The sequence below is a fragment of the Labrus bergylta genome, chromosome 18 (assembly GCF_963930695.1).
Source record: "Labrus bergylta chromosome 18, fLabBer1.1, whole genome shotgun sequence".
Taxonomy (NCBI): domain Eukaryota; kingdom Metazoa; phylum Chordata; class Actinopteri; order Labriformes; family Labridae; genus Labrus; species Labrus bergylta.
In genome coordinates, this window is record NC_089212.1 from 21,888,980 (window position 1) to 21,911,287 (window position 22,308).

The 22,308-nt window shown below is 41.2% G+C and overlaps 1 protein-coding gene across 2 annotated transcripts; it reads left to right on the forward strand.

Moving 5' to 3' along the window:
* Nucleotides 1-20,696, forward strand: ppp2r5ca (protein phosphatase 2, regulatory subunit B', gamma a). Of its 2 annotated transcripts, XM_020642689.3 has the most exons (14): nucleotides 1-199; nucleotides 7,671-7,870; nucleotides 9,912-10,022; nucleotides 10,348-10,440; nucleotides 10,537-10,667; nucleotides 10,778-10,837; nucleotides 11,236-11,344; nucleotides 11,638-11,691; nucleotides 11,916-12,086; nucleotides 12,196-12,323; nucleotides 13,575-13,676; nucleotides 13,854-13,926; nucleotides 15,843-15,959; nucleotides 17,542-20,696. In XM_020642689.3, exons 1-14 carry the CDS (start codon nucleotides 106-108, stop codon nucleotides 17,674-17,676), a joined length of 1,578 nt encoding a protein of 525 aa, XP_020498345.1. In that variant the 5' UTR covers nucleotides 1-105; the 3' UTR covers nucleotides 17,677-20,696. The 2 variants fall into 2 exon arrangements, with proteins under 2 accessions (XP_020498345.1, XP_020498346.1); XM_020642690.3 differs by lacking the exon at nucleotides 15,843-15,959 and having other exon boundaries at nucleotides 2-199.
* Nucleotides 20,697-22,308: the final 1,612 nt, after the last annotated feature.

The following is a 22,308-nucleotide window of genomic DNA, read 5'->3' on the forward strand; positions in this document are numbered from 1 at the left end:
CAGTTCCCTCCAGCAGCAGAGAGCTTCATTTTCTGATCTGCTTTTGTGCTAAAATGGAGGCTGGCCTCTCGCCCTGAGTTGATCGCCTTCCTGGTTGAGGTTTAGATGTTGACATGCAATAAATCTGGAGACAGGATGGTTGTTGATGCACCTAACTCCAATGGGCCTTTCCAGCCGGTGGCTCTTATGCACTTCAGAGGTATGTACGGACACATTATTCTTCCTGTATTGTCCTGGGGAATTAGAGAGGGAGAGAGAGAGAGAGAGAGAGAGAGGGAGCTGTGTGTTGCTGTGCTCCTGTTCCCCTCCACTGGTTACTGCTTGGTTAGTCAGCATTCAGATGTTTGAGATACCATCTTTGTTCCTGTGTGCTTTGGCACAGCAGCTCTTCAGTGTTGGAGAGGGGAGCAGGGTTATTGTTGTTCATATGGCTTGTGTGGGTTACTGTGAGACACGGGAGCTACATAAAAATCTGGTTTTACTAGCTAGCTGCTCTCTCTCTGCCCATCCCCCCGCCGAGCTAGTGATGTCAAAGGAAGTGAGGTCATAGCCTAGGGAAGGGTCTTCTCCTTAGTTTTCATGTGTTTGATTGTATTCCTGCATTTCCCACATTATCTGGACCGTTTATCAAGTGAATCTCTTTGAGGAAAAAGCCAAAGAGGGATCAAACGTTCTCAGCTCCTCCTGGCTTCTTCAACCAAAGCCGAGCGTTTTTTTTTTTTTTTTTTTGTCACACTCCAGTTGATCTGGGCTCACATTGGTCATAGTGTGTAGGCTGTAGGCAGCCACAGCTCTGCAGCAAGCCCCCCCTGTCTTCAGCCCCTCCACCCTTTATCCTCCTGTTAGCGGCATTGCTAAGGTACCTCGAGGTGTTCCTCTCGGTAACAAATCCCAAGAAACTAAACATGTCAACAAAGCGCTGCTGTCAATGTGACTGTGCTAATGTCAAGAGCACAGTAGCTAATGTTTTTAGGACTACAGCACACCAGGCCCCGGCCTCTTAATGTGTGTACAATGTACTCAGTCATGTTTGAAAGGCCCAGCCTGTTACCACTGTACCCGGGTGCAGCCCAGCGTTAGATGAAGCCTCGGGCGATTATTGATCACACTCTATTGAGCCACAGAGGAGACTGCCTTGAATGACAACTCAGTGATGGGGAACAATCAGACTCTCTTGCCTCTTTTCTCTTTCCTCTCTTTTGTGCATTTTTTTTTTTTTTTTTGTTGGTCAGCCTAACCCGGTTCAGACCGAGTGCCTCGTATCCAGAGTGTTTTTAAACTGCGTCTCAGTCGAGTGTATAAGTGACATCTGTAGCGTGCCTTCACTTCCCCTTTTTTTACACGAGTTATTGTGTTTGTTAGGGGAAGTGAAACTACTGCTAAACCACACCGATGTGTACATGTCTATATGGACACAAACAGATACACCTTGATATGTGTATATATAGCAGAGCCCGACCGATTCATCCGCCAGCCGATAGTATCGACTGATATTAGCATATCCAGTGACTGTATATGTTTTCTACAAGTTTTTGATTACTGCATTTGAGGGATCAACACAATAAATGAACATATCTGTCTCTACAGATCGAACATAGATCTAAGAAAGATATCGGGCGATATATAGGGATCTGATTTAACGGTATCGGCCTCAAAAATCCCGTATCGGTCGAGCCCTCATATATAGGATACTGTTGTTCAGGTATTTTGTCTTCCTCCCCCTTATTGAATCTGATCCCTGTACTTGAGTTTTTGCTGATACGCCTCCCAGACTAGTGTGCTAAAAATATCCATACATCGACTTAAAAAACTTGCTTACTGTACCTACTAGAGGACAATCCTGGGGTCGATATCTGAACAACTCTACTACAGTTGTTTTTTTTTTAAAACCAGGTTGAGGGTAACAGACACAGACATTTCCTCTGTGTGGTTTCACATTAGTGACCCTGGCCCCCGGATCTGAGTACGCTTGACCCCAAAAGTCCGGGTTCATTTGATCAAGTGTGCCCGACTCTGCTTTGAAGAGGTGGTCTTGGTCAGGATTCATGTGTACTCGAGTACGCTCCAAGGAAATGTGAACAACCATGCTCCGACAAGGAAGTGGACCGCTATATGAAGTATTCTAAACTACTCCTGCTTGTGGCTTAAAAAACCGTTGTAGCCGCACAGCACGGGGTCTGTTTCGTCCCCTTGTAGATGTGGAAGTAGGAAGCGGGTCACTGTTGGAGTTGCTATAGTTGCTGCTTCTTCTTTTTAGGCAGGTTTACAAACTGAACTATGTGCATACTGCCACCCGCTGTATCGGAATGTCTACATATGCAAAAGTACTCGGGTACGGAACATTGTTGTTACTAATGTGAACGCAGACCAGCGGGGGGGGGGCAATCGTACTCGGGCACGGTGCGAAACAGTCATGCCTAATGTGAAACCGCCCTCCAAGTCCCTGTTTGTGTTATCAGAATTGCAGGAGATGGAACATGTCTCACCAGAGATGCTTGTAGAGCGTCTCTGAATCTTTAATATTCCATGTTTTCACATTAAGATGCACGACTGAACCTTACCATCGAGCCCTTGCGAAGCACTCTTCACCATTATTAGTCACGAGGGAGTCTTGAAATTGCTGCCATGAATGTGTCTCAAGTGTTGTGATGATGCATACCTTTAATCCCCCCCCCCCCCCCCAACATCACATGGGTTTGATCCATTAATTCTCCTCGGTCTCTCAGCTGTTCACTGCTCTTCAATGAATGAATGAATGTGGCCAAAACAGAGTTGATGAGGCGCTTTCAGAGCGGTGACGCACCGTCCCCGTACGTCTCTATAAATAGGAATCAGTCAATGTTTACATTGATCATAATATTCTGCCGATACAGCAAAGTAAGTGCAGAATACTGGCTGTTCATTCAAGCCATCTCAAGAGAAAACATAGAAACTGTAGCTCCGATGACATTTCACTTCTAATCATTTGTTATCTATGTTTTGAACACGGGGGACATTAAGATAAATCTTTTCTCTGTTCTCCTCAAGACACGGTACTTGTGTTTTCTTCCTCCCCTCCTAAGGCTTCTGTTGGCTACATTAATAGAGGTCACATTGTGGTTAACATCATTTTTTTTTTTTTTTTTAAGGACCACAACAGAGGGCCTTTATCTGTTACACAACAAGCTGCTGGGTATTTTCGGAGTGTACAGAAACTTTATAACACAGGCAGACGGACTTATGTAATAGGAGCAGCGAAAGTCTGACACAGTCAGGGTGCGAGGCATGGCAACACATTCCAGGCCGGCTTCACGTCCCCGTGCAACCAGCACAGATTACAAACTTTGTTAACAGCACAAAGCTTATGCCAAGGAGAGAGAGAGAGCTGGTAACGCTTAGTGAAGTTTTTTACTGTTGTTCAAGTTTCCTCTGGGGAGTTTATCTGGAGCACCTCATGACTTTAAAGGGCTCATACTGACACGTGCAGTGTTCCATTCTATTAGCTACACAATGACGGTACTTAGAAATAATAAAAATGTCCAGCATGGACCCTCTACTTTATCTTTAATATACACTTTTCTACCCAATCAGGCCCTTTTTTAAAAACAAATCTGCATGGCCTTTTCATAAAGTAAAATGAAAATAAGAAATGCAAACATATTAAGGATTTAACTTTGACTTTACCTCCCGACCTGACAATGCAGCCGTACAGAACAAATGTCAGTTATTTCAATGTCTATGCTAGGGACAAGTTTTGCAAATTAGCTTTATGTGGCTGCAGGAACCGGAGATCGAATCCCCGACTCAGGTTGAGATACCGACTCTACTAACTCATCCACCACCGCCCCAATAAGTGCTAATGCATGAAACACTCCATATGCAGAAAGTAAAACATGAATTCTTTCTTCCTCAGCTTGAGCAAATTTGACCCATTGGTTTGATGGGTATCATGGCCATGACTTTCACACCAGTAGGAGTCAGTCAGATGAAGCTCACGCTAGCTGACGGCTACCCTCAGATGAATTGGTGGGGGAAAAAAAGGCTTGCTTTATTTACTTTAAATTCAGCAGGTTTCATGTTGCAAACAACAGGTATTGTGGAATTGTTGTTCTCAGGGCGAACAGGAGGCCGTGAATTTACACCATCATGCCAACCAGATGAAAGCTCAAGCTAGCGGTTAGCTTCCCTCAGATTGGATTGAATGAAAGGTGCTGGTGACAGTGAGTTAAGCTAGCAAGATGGCAGCAGAAAAAGAGAAGTGTGAGGAAAATTTGGTGTATGAAAACGGTTCTATTGAAACTCTACAAAGACATCTGAAATAGGAAGAGAAAATAAAGCCTTTTTTTTCTCTTTACATCCTGTGCTTTGCCTGTCAGCACATACTGTATTTCTGATTGGACATTAAGCTGTTTGTTGGCAGTGACGTCGTTTCCTCCTCTCTAGATCTTTGCTTGAGTTGCACTTTCGTTCTGATGTGCGTCACTTTGGACTGAAAGTCTTCTAAACAGACCGTGGAGTTGTAAAATAATAGAAACAGTTTAGCTCATGAGCCTACTTTCGTATTTGTTCTCTTAAACCAAAGCCGTTTCCTCATTGCAATATGTGACAGTCACAATGCTTTTGGCTGTCAGAGCTTCTTGTAAATGGCCGATAATGGCCGCTTACACACTTACCCTCTGTCCCCTGGAATTCTCAACTCACTGTCATCAAGACAAATTGGCAAAAAGTTGAAACTGACGCTGCAGAAGTGTGTTAGTGTGTGACTGTCTGTCTGTGTGTGTGAGCCAAGTCTCCATAATGTCTGAACAGGATCACTCTCCTCTTACCTAGAATCTGCCTGTTTGCAAGACTGTCAAGTGTGTGTGTGTATGTGTGTGTGCGAGGGTGTGTGCATGCTTGCGTGCATGTGTGCCCTTCTCTGGCCTTTGTGACTCTGTACATTCTTTGCATCGGAGGATAGATTCAGTTTGCCTCCTTCAAGTGTCTCCATGACATTCCTGTCACTGCTTTTTTTTTCATTTTCACATTCATGGCTGAATCTGAGAAATCCTTGCGTTCTAGTTTGCTGATTATGTACAGAATAAAGAGAATCACACTAATAATAAAGTCGTTTTAGATACATTTCTACATTCGATATAACCTCCAGTTCTCTTCAAGTCTCGGTCGGTTAATTCAAACTCTTTCTTTCCTGATTTGAACCCTGCGCTTTCTTCATTAACCACCATTTCTCTTATCTCAGTAATTGGAAGAGTACAGCCTAAAGGTTACAGTAAAGCAATATTAGAGGAAGGCGATTCATCTCTTTTGTTTCCCTTTGATGTATACTTGTGCCATGGATCTGAATCACCCGATGGCGTCCACATCCTTATGTGCAGACAGCCTCCGAGTCTCAGCGCCTGCCCTTTGTTAACACCACACCCTTAACTGATGAGTAACTATATAGAAAACGCTGGTTTTATCAAGGTTCCACAACACTGTATGTGCTTTCTACATTTCATTATGCATTTATATGAACATTGGATGGATGTCCTCGCCTGCACTACCTCTGAAACGATGTCCTTGTATCTCTTAAATTTTTTTACAAAACTGGAATTCAATTTGAGTACGTGTGTTTTTATCAGAGGTAATGTGCAATTTGTGGAAACGCAGAAAATCCTGACTTAAAACTGTAGGCACCACACGATGTGTTTAGGAAGAGATTTACTGTACTACGATAGAAGTATAAATACCAGACTGGCAAACTTACAGCTTTTAAGTCTGCTTTTTTTATTGTGCATTTTAAATCACTATAAACCAGATGAGAGCAGTTTGATTTGACACGCCTCTTATCAATGTCGCATGCAGCTGCTTCTGTTGGCACACCTGAGTTTATGGCTCGAGCATGTTGACGTTATACAGTTGCCTATTTTACTACAGCTGCAGTTGGGATCATGCTGTGACAAACGTACATGTGGCAGTCCGGATAGAAATGAGAGAACAGTCTTTAACCAATCTGATATTTTTTTAAGATAACTTTATTTACTCTTGATTATGTGTTGATGGAACAATGTTGGTAATGTTGGTACATGGCTCCAGAGTTCAGCAGGTTGAAATCACTTGATAGTAGGACCCGACCGATATGCGACTTTTGGGACTGATGCCGATATCTGATACCGATATATTGCCGATATCTTTCTTGTTTCAATCTTCGATCTGTAGAGATAGATATACACATTTGTTGTGTTGAACCCTTAAATGCAGTCATCAAACACTTGTAGAAAAGATGTATAATGAAGATAAGATGGAAGCTCAACTGGAAAGAAACTGCGCATGTACGAGCATCACTGCTTTACATTGTGGAGAGTGATAATGCTTGATGTAATCCATATAGCGCCCTCTGCTGGTAAAAGAGAACTGCTAGTGCAATATAATGAAACTCAAATGAAATGCTTTTTGACTGGTGAACAAATCTAGTGATATCGTTGCATATCTGCAATAAAATTTGCCAATACCGATAGTAGCTGGTTATGCAAATATCGGGCGATATTATCGGCAGGCAGATTTATCAGTCGGTCTCTACTTCATAGTAAACAGGTCTTTAAGCAGTGTTTTGAAAATTTTTCAAATGTGCCAATTTGGATGTAAGTCGAGTAAATGTAAGGCTCAGCCATGTGCCAGTTAGCTTAGCTTGGGGCTATAGGCTAACTTGGCTTGAAATTGTGACAAGATCGACAACATTTTGTTGTTATTTTTATTATTGACAGGTGTTTGTAGAAAGAGTTTTCCTTTAAAAAATAGTAAGTTAGCTGTTCCCTCTAATTCTGGCCTTATGCTAAGCTAAGCTAAATGGCTGCCGTGTATTACTTCATAATTCAAGTACAGGTTCAGCGTGGCGTTTATCTCATCGTCTAACTTAAAGGGTGTAACCACGTTTTGGACAGTTTAATGCTTTTATGCAGAATCTATTCTGATATGAATTGTTCCATAAGAGGAGTTATTTTGGTTGCCGAGTCAGATTTGTTCGTTTTCATCAAATGTGGCATATCGATCATAAAAAACCAAACGGTATAAAAGAGAGAAAAACAAGCTACAACACAGTTTGTGTTCCATAACGACATAATTATGGTGTCGCTATGTGTTGTTTTACCACATCAGCAGGTAGGAATTTTAGAGTCGCCCCAAATGGTTGTTTCCTCTCTGTGGTGTCATGTGTGAAGCGTTGACTCTGGCAGAGATTGTTTGTTTACAAGCCCGTGCTCTTCTTGAGTGCTTCGGTGGAAATGAAGCGAAACAGGAACTCCTCAAACCGCCGTGGACAAATAAGATGACAGACTTAAATAGCTGGGTTTCCTTTATTAATTTTTTTTTTTCTCTCTCTCAGCGTGAGTGTCAAATGGCTAAACTGTGACCGTTAACCTACTTCCCAAATCCTTCATCCTCGTCTCCTTCTCTTTCTTGCCTTTTAACCCTTCACATTAATCTGGGCTTCGACCGTTTTAGCATACCTCTCAATGCACTTTAGTCTTCATGACTCATTTGCCAGTTTTCATTACTCTCTTGCTGCCTCCGATTCCTTCGTGTATGTCATCGCTGTTTTAACTGACAGTCCTCACCCTTTGACATGGCTCCATTGTCCTATATTCTGAACTGCTCTAATCCATCCCCGCTTTTTGCTTCACCCTATTTCACTTCACTCCAATTTGTCTCCTCAGATGTGGCCCCGGCAGAGCAGGAGAAGCTCTTCATCCAGAAGCTACGACAGTGCTGTGTCCTTTTCGACTTCCTGTCCGACCCGCTGAGCGACCTGAAATGGAAGGAAGTGAAGCGGGCGGCGCTGAGCGAGATGGTGGAGTACATCACCCACAACAGGAATGTCATCACAGAGCCCATCTACCCGGAGGTGGTGCACATGGTCAGTAGACGTGTGAGGTGGTTAAAGCTGAAGGTGGGGAAGTTTGGTGAAATAAAACAAGGGCTGATGTTTATCATTTGGATTTTTAATGGGACATTATTTTTCTAGGGGCGATGGAGCTGGTTGTCTTCAGGTGTGAATTTCAAACAATCTATTCAGTCACCTGTTTTTTTAAATTGATTGTTCAGTCAGTAAGCATCCTCTCTCCTTTAAATAATTGGTAAAGAATAGAGGGGAAAAGCACACAACTGGCTGCCCACAGCGAGCGCTGGTGGTGCTCAGGAAGTGAACTGGCACCTCTCCAGCTATCAGACCAATTTTGAGATTTGGTCCACACTGGGACTTCAACCAGCGGTCCTCCGGTTCCCAACCCAAGTCCCTACAGACTGATCTACTGCTTATTAAATAAGGATTTAGAATTATTATACACCCTGCCAACTGACTCAAATAAAAATCTCTAAATGAAGCTTGGGTGTTACAAATTAGTCACTTTACTGGAAAAGGGATGTAATAAATATTTCATTTTCAGCAGAAGTGACAGCGAGTTGTTTGAAGTAGAGGATTTACAAGTAAAATGTATCAACAGAGAACCAAAAGGAAGTTGTCATGACAATAAATTCACCATCTTATCACATAGGTAGTGTTCACACATACAAAAATAAAGCTATAAACATGATTTAAACAGCAAAGTCTCCCTCCACCTCCTAAACAAAACTCCTCTCTCTTCATCATCAAAGCCATCAGAAGAATAGCTGTAATCTCACTCATGACGTTGCCTATTAAAGGTCCCATTGTGGAGTTATTTCAAAGTCGTTTTCACAGCATGTCCAGGGCTGAAGCGCAGCACAGCACAGACAATCCTTCCACCTTGTAGCCTGTCTTTTCAAACAAGGCTCCCAGTGTTTTAGTAGGCCACCTGCACTGTCCCATGATCTGCCTAGCAGGGAAAAGAAAGCCCACAGGGGAGTCAGTTGACACTGCGAGAGAGACCAGAAACACAGCACACTTGGATTATTGTGGACCAAACCCTTGGAGGCCAGTTGCAAGGACAAAGTTAACATTAACCTCAAAAAGAAAAGTTATTTTGGAATACCTCAGACACAACAGTTGAGAGATGTTACAAAGAGACTAATATCAAACATCATGTTTTTTCAAGTAGTTATTAGTTTTTTAAACCAAGAATTGACAGAACATTGGGAAAAACATCATGAAGAAGATTTACTTTATTAATCCTGCAAGGGGAAATTCAATTTTACACTGTTATTGAGACATGTTACACACACATGCAAGTATATCCTATATAGGATCCTATAGACATGCATTTATGGAGATGTCAGAGGGAGGGGGCTGCCCTGAGTGAGCGCTCTGGGCTGATTGGGGGAGGTTTGATGCCTTGCTTAAGGACACCTCGGCAGTATTCAGGAACTGAACTGGCACCTCTCCAGCTACCAGACCAATTTCCAGATTTTGTCAACACGAGGACCTGAATTGGTGACCCTCCAGTTCCCAACCCAAGTCCCTTCAGAATGAGCTACTGCCACTCCTTATAGCTGATCTTTGAACACATGAGCAAGCGGCTGAACGGTTTATAATCAACCATTAAACACACTTCATGTGCTTCCAACTGTGAAAACGTGTCCCAGAGGAAGCTGTGCTTTAAGGACTTTATCACACACATGCTTTGCTTTAACTGCTTTGACTGTGTTTGCATTGATGGCTCTGTTTTAAGTTCAAATGGAAATGTATGAAAATGGTGTAATAATTGGGAGTGTTGAAGATGATCAAGATTCAGTACACTAAACGGGCTCCATTGTTGTTTTAACCACATGTTGTGAATGTAAACTTCCAACAGGAAGTCAAGTACCAACTGTGTGTTTTTCCCAACCTGTAACCAGATCTGGGTAGAGCTTTTGGCATTTGTGTGGTCACAACATGAACTATGACTCTGGGGTTATCAAAACAAAAGAAGGAAGTTAACTGAACGCACTTCCCGCTGGTGGAATAAACATTCATGGTATAATTTTCTTCTGTCTTCTTGCAGTTTGCAGTGAACATGTTCAGGACATTGCCTCCATCGTCCAACCCCACTGGAGCGGAGTTTGATCCAGAGGAGGATGAGCCCACGCTTGAAGCTGCATGGCCACACCTCCAGGTTGAACTTTAAATCATTGAGTCATCTGCAAATGGATAAAACATCCCATTCTCTAGAAAACATCCAAGTCACTGTGGAAGAAGATTAGACTTGATTTAGATGTGTGGTTGTTGGGGAAATTCTCAAATTTAGGATGATGCATGGTGACAAAGAGCTCAGTAGTAACCCATGCACAGCCGCACAAAGACGTTTATTCCAAGGTGTAGCCCTCACTTCTCTTTGTTTCTGAAGTTTTTTTGGACGAAGAATAATGGACAATATTAGGAGCAAAAAAAAGCCGTTTAAAGTTATGTTACTCACTGCTGTTTTCTTGTGTTTCTTGCAGCTCGTCTACGAATTTTTCCTTAGGTTTTTAGAATCGCCCGACTTTCAGCCCAACATAGCGAAGAAATACATCGACCAGAAATTTGTTATGCAGGTAGGAAAAAGAAAAAACCCTATTTTCAAACCCATATGATTGCATACTGAACTGACATGATGGAGCTGACTGTCATTTCTCCTCTCTTTCCCGCAGCTCCTAGATCTATTTGACAGTGAAGATCCCAGAGAGAGAGACTTCCTAAAAACCACCCTCCACAGGATCTATGGAAAGTTCCTTGGGCTCCGAGCATACATCAGAAAACAGATTAATAACATTTTCTATAGGTCAGTGCAGTCTTTTTGGAGACGGATGGTCCATAGATGAATCATTTGTAATTCAGTTTATACAAGCCATGACCGTTGATGCTGAAACACGTCCCTGTTTGTTCTTGCAGGTTTATCTATGAGACAGAGCACCATAATGGTATAGCAGAACTACTGGAAATACTTGGAAGGTATGGACGTTTGCTCAAATTTGTTGTACGTTCAACTCTTTCATGAAAGTGGGCCGAACCCTGGATACACAAAGCAGCAATCCATGACAATCCATCTGAACTATGGCTGTCAGCATTAACTAGTGAATCATGAATAATTAAGGTCTGAATTGAATGCATTCATTCTTTTTTTTAAAGCGTTTGATCGTATGATATTTTGTCTCTTTAGACACACTGCGGAGGTTTATCCACAGTGTCTCCCAGTCACAGTTTGAGAAAAACACTCTGCTGCATCTTTGAATGTCTCATTTCACTTTAAGGGTGCACTCACACTAGGCAACGTTGTGCTAAAGCATGATTCAATCCCTGCACGCCACTGTTTCAGCTGCTCTCATTGTACATCCGTTTTTATCTTTCAGCATAATCAATGGATTTGCCTTACCACTCAAAGAAGAGCACAAGATTTTCCTGTTGAAGGTTTTATTGCCTCTGCACAAAGTCAAATCACTCAGTGTCTACCATCCACAGGTACGTCTGTCCGACACAAAATGAAGTAGCTTAATGTTACTTTTACTGTGCAAGAAAAAGGAGAAATGTGTGTATTTAAATGTTCTCGTTCAAACCTGTTATTAGCACACACCTCTGCTTTAACGGGAGAGCAGCAGGTCATTCTGCAGGTGATGTAGAAAAGTGGCTTTACAAGTTCCAGTCAGTCAGTCAGTCCCCGAGGCGTCTCGAGTCCCCCCTCCTATACTTTGCTTGTGCGTAAATTGAAATACTTCTGACAGTTTAATGGTTGTATTTGTTTATGTGTTTTGCAGCTGGCCTACTGTGTGGTGCAGTTTTTAGAAAAGGACAGCACTCTAACCGAGCCGGTATGTCAAATAACCCTCATATTATATGCTTTTATACTGTCGCTGAATTTGTTTAAATCTATTGTAAAAATTTAAAGCTGAGGTTTGTTTTGTAAAACTGTTCATTATAGTTCATTACATTCCTGGAAGTTTCTTTGAATGATAATTTCTTTGAACCTCCAAAGCTCCTTTACCCTCCTTGTTAGCTTCTGTAAACATGGCCTCCATCTTTTTTCCCCCCTCAGGTGGTAATGGCTCTTCTAAAGTACTGGCCAAAGACTCACAGTCCCAAGGAAGTGATGTTCCTCAACGAGCTGGAGGAGATCCTGGACGTGATCGAGCCCTCTGAGTTTGTCAAAGTACAGGAGCCTCTTTTCAGACAGTTGGCCAAATGTGTGTCCAGCCCGCACTTCCAGGTAACCGAAGGGCGACCACAATCTGAACTTCATAACTCCAGATAGCTTTTCTTTTTTTTCCGTGCATGTCTGACTCTTTTTTTTTTTTTTTTTTTTGTATTTTCAACAGGTGGCGGAGAGAGCCTTGTACTACTGGAACAACGAGTACATCATGAGTCTGATCAGTGACAACGCAGCCAAGATTCTGCCTATCATGTTCCCTGCTCTGTACCGCAACTCTAAGACCCACTGGAACAAGTAAGACCCTCAAACGTAGTCTTCTACACGCAGGCTGTTGTGATGTCCGGATACGCTCTGTACGTCACACTGCATGTCACACCAGCCCGACACAATAACTCGCAGTACTTACAAGTGTGTGAGACCTGAGTGTGGTCACAGAATGTACTCTCGTGTACAGCCAAACTCTCGTGTTCAGTCATACTCCATCATGAAGAATCTATAAATGGATGTTCACCTTTAGATGCATGCCTTTTGTTCGCTTCATTTAGACTTGAATGGATCTCTTGAGTTGGAGACTTTCAACATGCTCTGTAGTGTTTCTGCCGATTTCAGTATAGATAAATGCTTTATTGATCCCGAGGGGGGATTCAGGAGGGTTCATTAAGTCACATTTCCAGCATGCAGTCCAGGTTGGTTTTTCAGTACAGTTTGGATTGGTAAACCCTGACCCCCCCTTGTGTTTCCACAGGTATTGGTGTGATATCATAGCAGTGTGACACACTGTAGCCCACCAATAAATTCAACATAGATTAAGAATTCGACACAGCAAAAAAAGGGCAACAATGGAGGACATCCAGAAGAGGCCTGCACCTCCGAGGTCGTGTTGACATTAGCCTCAAAAATACCAAAAACAGCCTTGAAATTACTCTCTCCAAATCCATGTGATATTCAAAGTTTCTCAAAAAAACGAATATATAGACTGATGTCAATCTTTTATATCCTACTGTACTATAAAACCAAGCTTCTTAAAGGAAGATTGTGCAAAGGAAGTCCGAGTTCCGCCAGCTGTGTTGTTGTCAGAGCTGTGTTTACATCATGTTTACATGGACGGGACAGCCTTGTGTATAAAAGCTGTTTTAGTCGAGGACTAGAGAAAAGAAGAATGACATAGTCTACTCACTGCTTATTTGGATGTTGTAAGTGTCTTTAGATCACGGCCATTCCTTATCAATGTATGTGCAATATGGAGCTATGAGTTAACCAAAGTGTGCTAACATTAGCATGCTAACACAACAATGAAGGCCACAGGCATGTGTGGCCAAACAGCAGTTTGTTTTGGTTTCATGCTGGTGCTCAAGGGTGACATCTACTGGATCAAAAAGTTGCACATCCTTCCTTTAACATTAAACATAAAATAAAATCTCCTCTTCAGTGTCCTCCATGTGAGTTGGTAGTTCAGAGGGGAAACATTGGCTTTGAAGTAAAGGCCTTTCCTGTTGGTATGATTTGATTCATAAATGTCTGCTGTGTGTGTGTGTGTGTTAACAGGACCATCCACGGCCTCATCTACAACGCTCTGAAGCTCTTCATGGAGATGAATCAGAAGCTCTTTGATGATTGCACACAGCAGTTCAGGGCGGAGAAAAACAAGTGAGCGCCTCAGACTTTTCTCCCACTATTCAAATTAATTTTTTCCTTTAATGATGTCTGAAGTTTATTATTGCAATCAGCCCCTTCATCGCAGCTTGTTAACTGTCCGCTGTTTCACATTTGTCCGTGCAGTGATGCAGATTAATGACGTGGAGTTTTGGTGTTTTGTCCTGACAGAGAGAAGGCAAAGTCAAAAGAACGTGAAGAGGCTTGGATCAAAATCGAGAACCTTGCCAAGTCAAATCCACAGGTGAGCAGTGATTGTGTTATTGTAAAGATGCATGCTTTTCCCCCCCCTCATAACTGAAGTGTGAGTGTGTCTGTAGCTAATACTTTAGAAATGGAATGCCTTCACTTTTGCTCATTGAATTGTAGTTTCCTTTTTTTCATCTTATCCTAAGTTAAGTTTGCTTAGACTCTTTGTTCATGCTCTCATTTAGTAGTTATTGTGTTGTTGTTTTTTCTTTTCCAAATTACACTGCTGCTAAAGATGGAAAGATCTTGATGAGTGGCTCTGCTCTAACAATGTGCTTAGTTGTGGTGTGTGTGGTTCGAGTCGGACTTCTCTTAATGAATCAAGTTCTTTGTCAGAGAGACGTTTCATGAGTAACTTTATGATCCTACTTTTAGATTCTCTCCTTTAAACGGATTTTGGCATCAACTGTTACACAATATGACGTCAGAGTTGAGTGTTAGAGAAACACCATGGACATGTGCTGACTCTTTGTTGTAGTGTTGTACTACTCTAAATCGGTCCTCGACTCGAGACCAATTTTTTATTTTCTCAGTCTCATCTTGGAATCAAAAGTATTTTTACTGGGTCTTGTCTCAGTCTCAGGCTGGGCTGACTCTGGATTTTAAATCAAGACCACCTCTGATAGGCTATTTCTCCAAGTCATTACTGTGATTAGAAGGAAAATGCATCTTTCTACAAGAACAAATAACTCTGATTATTATCCCCTGGTTACGGCCGTAACCTTCCTGGTGTTTAAGTCTAAGTGAGTGACACGCCCACTGAACACAAGATGATGATTTTTCAATACTATTTATGGTCTTGGTCTTGCCTCAAGAGCTCTAAATGTCTTGGTCTTGTCTCGATCTCGGAGCATTCTGGTCTCGGGTATTGTGTCACTACTCGAGCTTGATACTTATATCTATTTGATTAACATAAAGCTACGCAGTTGGTTAGCTTAGCATTAGCACAAAAATATGAAAAACGGTTTGCCTGTCTCTATCATTACACTCGTAAAATTCTGTTTCTTGGCTCATAACAGTAGCTTTATGGACTCCCTGTACGGTTGCCCAGCAACCAGGAGGAGAATCCAGGAAGTGACTGCGACCCTGTTGATTGATACTTAGACGTAGAAACCCCTGTAAAACCCAGCTGTTGTTTTTATGTTTTTAAGGTGCGGCTAATATGTAACTGTTGGATGTGGCTATGCTAGCCCCCCCCCCCCCCCCTCCTGTTTCCAGCTTTAGTGCTGAGCTAAGCTTCAAGTCAAACACACAGTGTTTACAGTGCAGACGTTAGTGATCTATTTTCATCTCAGCCAGAAGAAAAAGACCGTTTCTTTATTTATTCCTGTCAGTGTAGAAACCCCCATTATTTTATTATGTAATGAAGTGACACAATGTGCCATGAATTATTGAGATTTTAAAGATTTGTTTTGGGGCTTTTTGAGCCTTTATTGGAGAGATGGGACAGTGGATAGAGTCAGGGAGAGAGAGGAGGACTGAAGCCTCTGTACGTGGAGCACTGACTGCCAGGCTGGCGGCGCTCTGTTGTTTTTGTTTTTGAGAGGAATGAAAGGAGCCACAGGTCGGTTTTGAACCCGTGCCGACCGCCTCGAGGACTTCAGCCTCTGTGCATGGACCGCGCAAACTAACCACTCCCAGTTTCTAAATGATTTCTATTTAGGGTCTCTCACGAGGCGTCCATCTTTAACGTAATTTGACAAACAAATTGCTTTAAAATCTAAAACATCAGTAAAGAAATCCTCTTTCATTTAGATTCCCACACACCACATCTAATGCATGTTGACTAGTTATGAGTTGCTCCTCTTCATCAGTTCAGAGCCTGATTCCTTCTAATTTGCATGCGACTGAAAGTCTTTTCTCCATCCTTTTGTGTTCTTGTTTTTTTGTTTCCCTTTGTTTTCAACATAGTTCTCTATGTATGTTGATTCCTCTGACCTCAATAGTCCTGTAGCAATGGAGACGGATATCCCTTTGATAGAAGATGTTCAGAGGTTAAAAAAGACAGTTGAGGAGGGCGCGACTCAGGTAAACCTGCCTTTCTCTCGGTCTCTGTTTATCTTTTCTGTTTAATCAAAGTCCTCTGAATTATAAAAGTTTATTTTCTCTAAGCTAGTCTGAGCTAAATGAATAATGATTGTTTACTTTTTCTGTTAAATCATCTTTAAAAGTCATGTTTAATGTCTGTTTTTGAAGTTGTTGTAATGAACCACATGGACTAAACAATGGAATCAAGAGCTTCTTTACTCAGCCCTGCATGTTTTCTTAGAAGTATGGAGCCTTAACGTGTTAATAATACAGATAAATAAGCTATCATGAAATAAATAATACAACACATAATAAAAAACGATCTAATTTGAGGTCGTATCTGTCCCACAAGCTTGTTTGGATTGTGACTTTTACTTATTTTATTATTTTCTACAACGCCGTGACATTCAGTGATAAACACCAACTATTCACAGCATGGAGCAGTGTGCTGGCAGGCACGTTTCTGACCCCTGATTCACGAACAAATTTGCTAAATAAATTAAAAAGGGGTGGTGCGATATTGAACCAGCCTTTATCACCGCAGTGGAAATTCCTTCACAGCCCTAAATACAACACACATGAATTAACAAATAGTTTTGATTACCTCTATAATGTATATCTCCACCGAACACGGGGGGGATGACACTTTTGCAGGTTTATTGATGTTGGCATCACTGTAGTCATGACAACAGTAGTTTTAACCATTAACCATGATGTCCCAAAGTTGAGTGTTACGTTCAAAAAGGACATTTTAGTCCCTCCATACGACTGTGAAATATTACCGTAAAACTTCAAATAAAAGCCATTCCAATTTAAGAACCAGTCCCTTTGACTCTCCTGGTGTTACGGTCATGTTTAGAGGCTTATTTCCATTTATTGTTGGGCTAGTTTGCAGATCCAAAATAAATGTAGAAAAGGGAGTACAGAAGGGTGGCATAGATGCTGTCAAAGAAAGATCAAATGAGTGATTTATAATTACATTTTTAGCCATCTCCTCATTGTGTAAATTATTCTTACTGGTGTTAAATTTAAAAATGTTCAAGTCGTTACCATTTTTGTTGTGCATGAGTTTGGTTTTAAATTAATTAAAGGCCTGCTGGTACTGAGCCGGTCCCAAATAAAGACAGGGTCATCTCATAGACTGAATAAAAGAAAAGCACAGGCTATTATTTGAAGTTTTTGAATAATTCATGTAAAAAAAATAGCATCATTTACTGGTACATTTACATTTTAAGGGCTGTGTTTATTATATATATTTGACATGAAAAACAATATTATGTATATTTTTATCTCATGATACGTCTTTATTTTGAAAATTGCACACGTTTGGGCTCCATTTAATCAGTGCAGGATATTAAATGTTGTGTATTTAATTTAAAGTATGTCGTTGACTCAGTGCACCGTGTTTTCACTCAAGTCTTGTTTTTTTCCTGTTAATTAGATTTTGATGTAACTGAATATTGCTGGAGCTGCTGTGCTCCGTCTCAGTGATAATATCAGAGCAGCCGTAATTTGGCATCCTAACAGGAAGAGATGACACGAGAACTCGTTATTAAGCCCTAACTCGTCTTTTACCTCTCAGTTGCAGCATGACCATCGGAAAGAGCGGCCTATGGTGCGACGCAAATCTGAGTTGCCTCAGGATATCTACACCACAAAAGCCTTGGAGTCCCACCGCAGAGCTGAAGACATGTTGACCACCCACGATGGACTCTAGTTATCCTGTTACCTGCCGGCTCTTTTGGTTCAACTGCCCCCCTTTTACCCTCAGTAGAGACACGGACATCCTCTCCGCCCAGTTGCCAGAATTATTGGTTAACCACGCTGGGCTCTCCATCCATCCTCCTCAACATCAATTTACCCACAATCCTCGGCTCTCCTTCATTCCTGCTGCCCCAGTGCAGACGCCCTGAATCCCCCCCCCCGTCCCTCTGATTTCTGCTTTCTCAGGTTTTATTTGTCTTTATTTGGAGACGAGCGGGAGTGTGTTTGTGTGTCTCTTAGCCCTTGCCACGTTCAGTGTGTTCTCTAGTTATCCCCCCTATCAGTTCCGTTCTTTTCTCCCTCCAGCCGCCCCCCAACCCCCCCCCCCCCCCCCCTCTCTGCACTCACTGTAAATGTGGAACCTAGGAGAAACGGGCGTCACAAAGCTGGTTCCTTCATTCCTTCCTGGAAACGTGTTCACAATGGATTGGACATGGAAACATAGGAACTGACTGACTCACTGTCTAAGGATCATCTCTCGGTCTCTGCTTGGTTTTCTTTTCTGTTTAAGGGATCAAGAACAGAACCGGTTGGTGAAAGGTGAAAGATGAAAGACGAGACTTTCCTGTCAATCTGTCGTATGTTTTTTTTTTTTTTTTTTTTTTTTGTTGTTGCTCAAACTAACGGACATCTTGTCAGTGCCAAGACCGTTGTGTTCTTTGCGTTTGTTTGTGTCATGTTTCTACGTGTGACTTTAACAGGGACACTTGCCTTTGTTTTTTCACTGGTGTTTAAGGGTTTTTAAAAATTTTAGTTTAGAGTACGCCAGACCAAACTGAGGCCTGTCCTCAGCCTTGCAAATGTCCAGGAAAGATGGCGAGGAAAGAAGACGTTGTCCTGTGGACATCCAACACTTTCCATTTTATTGTTTTTGTGCCATATGCCGCTCTTTTGATATGCTTGCTTCCCTATGTTCATTGGCAATATTTGACAACCCAGACCATAGTGATGTGTATACAGTTCAAACAATGGTACTAACTGATGTTCAGTTCAGTGGATTATGATGAACATGATTGAAAGCTGCATGTCTTTGCTACCTTTAGTAGCATTAGCTGATGCTTGGATGTAGCAAGGAGAACCTTCCGTTGCACAAAAACAACCGAATATAAAAGACGAGAGAGAGAGTGGTGTAGGATTTTATATAAACTGTCCAATGAATAGGAATGATTGTCTTTATAAAGGAAATATAATCACAAACTAGATCATGTGGAAGAAGATAGCAAACACTTTACTTAATGGCTTCAAATGCCACTTGCTGATGGCTTTTAGCAAACATTTAATTTTAAAGTCTCCTAATTAAAAAAATATAAATTAATTTATTATCAAACATAAAGGTCACATATGATGCTAAAAACAATGAATATGTTTTTCGAAAACACAATTATGTGTACATGGTCTGTCTACTATGAGAAAAGTCCATCCTCTCCGTCTTACGCCTGCTCCACTTTTCAGAAAATGTGTGCTCAAACAGGCCGTTTTTAGATTTTACCTTTGTGACATCACAGAGGGCAGTAACCCCTCCCCCAGGTGGGTGACACTTCCACAGCTAGGTGTTTGTTCTGCCCTCTGAGTCTGCCTTGTCATCGTAAACAATAGGGCATGGAGCGAGAAAGCTTGAACCATTAAAGCCCTTGAATAGGGGCGTGGTCAGACAGCTCATTTACATTTAAAGGTACAGAAACAGCCTTTTCTGAGCAGGGCTGAAATAGAGGGGTTTATAGACATGATCAAATACAGGATCAGAGTGGATTTAGAACAAGAAAACTTCAAAGAAATGCTTTAAGGAGCTCTGAGACTTACTTAAACTTGTTAAAAAAGGAGGAGAATATGTGACCTTTAAGAGCTTGTAACCTTAGTAGTTAATAATAATAATAATAATAAATGATTAATACACCAAGGACCTGATGAGAGCTACCAAAAATCCTTTAGGCTAAAGGTGTAGCATGTTTGTGTTGCTACCGCGCCTCCTGTCAGGTGTTTGGTTTGAGGAAGGAAAATATCTTCCAGTCAGTACCATTGTTTCAACTAAAAGGAGGTCTTCTAGTTTCTTCATATTTGACGTGTCGTATTTCTTTGTCTTGTCTCTGGAGGTTCGTAGCCTGCATGTCAGGTTATTTCTTTTTGGACTTTTGTTTTCTGGCCTTTCACGATTGGCCAACGTTGAAACACACTGGTTATCAAACGGCCACAAAAATGCCAGATGCTGAAAATAAAACAAATAAAATACATTGTGACTTGGCTTGTTAACTGTATTAATACTGTATTTGCTTGAATGCAAAAAAAAAAATGTAAATTAGAAGTACCATGTTAAACATGTACCTTTTACCCCTGGAGGAATGCCATTCACCAAACTGACTGATTTCTGTCGTCGAGGTCGTTGCATTTATTATGAAACAGTACTGCTTGCTGGGAGAGATGTTTAATGGATTTTATGAGTTTCCGTCAAGAGATGTTTGAGGTTTCATTTAGTGCTGAACAACAAGTCGTCCGCGATAAGAAGAGATGATTTAAAAATGATTCGCTGGCTTGTTCTCTTTCTGCAGGATCCTTGCAGACCTTTTAATTTTAACATATTATTTCCAAAACATGATAACTTAAAGTGTCCTTTTGTATGTGACCTGTACTATATGATTCATTTAATATTGTATATATGATTTACCTTGTTTCATGTAGTGTTATATATCTAGAATTAATTTTGTACAAAATTGTCCCTCTGTACAGAATAAAAACATCAATAGCAAGTGAAAGAAGTCAATCTGGCACATACCGTCTTATTTCTCCTGTTTTTGATGTACTCGCAGCAACCAGAGGATTTCGACAAATGTTCTTATTTTTATGATCAAAACCTGCAAAGTTTCCTCCCTCCTCTATATAACTGACAAATGTTCATGCCCGTTGTGTGCTCCTATCACTGTCTTTAGTGGTGTACAACTATATAGAATGAATAAAGAGATTATTTGAATATATTTTCAACCATGCATCCATTGGCTTTACTTGACTGGAGGGCACATTGTAACTGACTCTGTGATACCTTTGTATTAAGATTACAGATAAAAGGACTTGAGCTTGTGTATTTATTTTTTAGTCTTCTAACTTCTCAGCGCTTTTACACCGCATGTCACACCTACACATTCACACCCATTCACACACTGATGGTAGAGGCTGCTGTGTACAGTGACCATCAGTATTAACTAATCCATTCATACACATTCATACGCCGCCGAGGAAGCAGTGGGAGCAACTTGGGGTTAAGTGTCTCGCCCTAAGGATACAATGGACATGTAGCTGCACAAGCTAGGAATCGAACCCAGACCTTGCGGTTAGGAGACGACCGACTCTACCAACCAAGCCACCAATCAATAATCAATAGAACATGCTGCAGTCCATTTCCTCCTAACAGGAACAATAAGGCTGGTTTTACATTTATATATTTTATGACAAATAAAATCATCATAATGCTGTAACATTTGAAGTATTAGCTTGTCCTTTACTTGCTTTAATACACACATTATGTTACCAGCAAATAGCCACTTTGGCAGTAGATTGCGTTGACCACCAGGGGGAGCCAGATACTTGAAAACAAACGTTTGCTAAGAGTCCATTATCAAAATGTAGAGGATGACATCTGCAGCATCACTTACGTACATAGACACTTAGCATGCATCCTGCCAAGTCTTAATGAATAATAATGATAATAATAACTTTATTTATATAGCACCTTTAAAAAAACAGAATTACAAAGCTCTGTGATAGACAAGTGAAAATGTAACAGAAGGACAAAGAAGAGAATCCTAAACACTAAAGAATGAAAACCAAAAAGACAACAAGAGAACTAAACAGACACACAACTTCAAACCAAACATCACAAGAACATCAGAAGAACCCGACATCATGACAGGAGACCAGGAGGACCAGATGATGTGAGCAACTAAAAGAGATAGAAAAACAGGTATCTAATCCTTCACTGTACACAACATGCAAAGTGTTGTGCTCCTCTTAAGGTTAAACTGACGCAGTCATCAGTCCCTCTCGCACACTGCAGTTTAAATATAACACTCCGACACGTCATCGTCACGCTTTGTTATTGGGAATGGCCTCACCGACACAAACAATTTGAAATACTAAACCATGTTTTCCATTATGATACAAATCCATCAGGTAAGTGAAGGAGCGCTGTAATATATAATGAATCTCATTATCTCATGCATATGCCTTAAATTTCTGATTGATTTAAAGAGCAAAAATAAGTACCCACACTCTAAATATTAGCACACTTTGAGAAAGCACCTTTCAGATTCACATATCAAGATATTGGAGCTCCAATCACTTAATAAGAAGTCCATATTCCTCTCACATCCGGCGGATGTCAGTGGGCGATGGGAGGGTACAGAGCTCCCTCTAAGGTAGAGAAGAAGAATTAGGTCTTTTCTCGGAAGTGGAGGGGGGAAAAAAACAAACTTCTTTTTGGGTGATAACACGTGCTTTATGGATTACTTCCTGTTTCAGTAATGACATTGTTTTTTGTTTGTGATGTTGGCCTGATATTTCTGTAACAGTTGGCTGTTGTAGCTTATCTCCCAGTTTG

Coding starts and splice junctions, on each gene's coding strand:
- ppp2r5ca (XM_020642689.3), top strand. CDS start 106: ATGTTGACATGCAATAAATCTGGAGACAGGATGGTTGTTGATGCACCT. Junction 200..7,670: donor GGCTCTTATGCACTTCAGAG/GTATGTACGGAC, acceptor TTGTCTCCTCAG/ATGTGGCCCCGGCAGAGCAG. Junction 11,692..11,915: donor ACAGCACTCTAACCGAGCCG/GTATGTCAAATA, acceptor TTCCCCCCTCAG/GTGGTAATGGCTCTTCTAAA.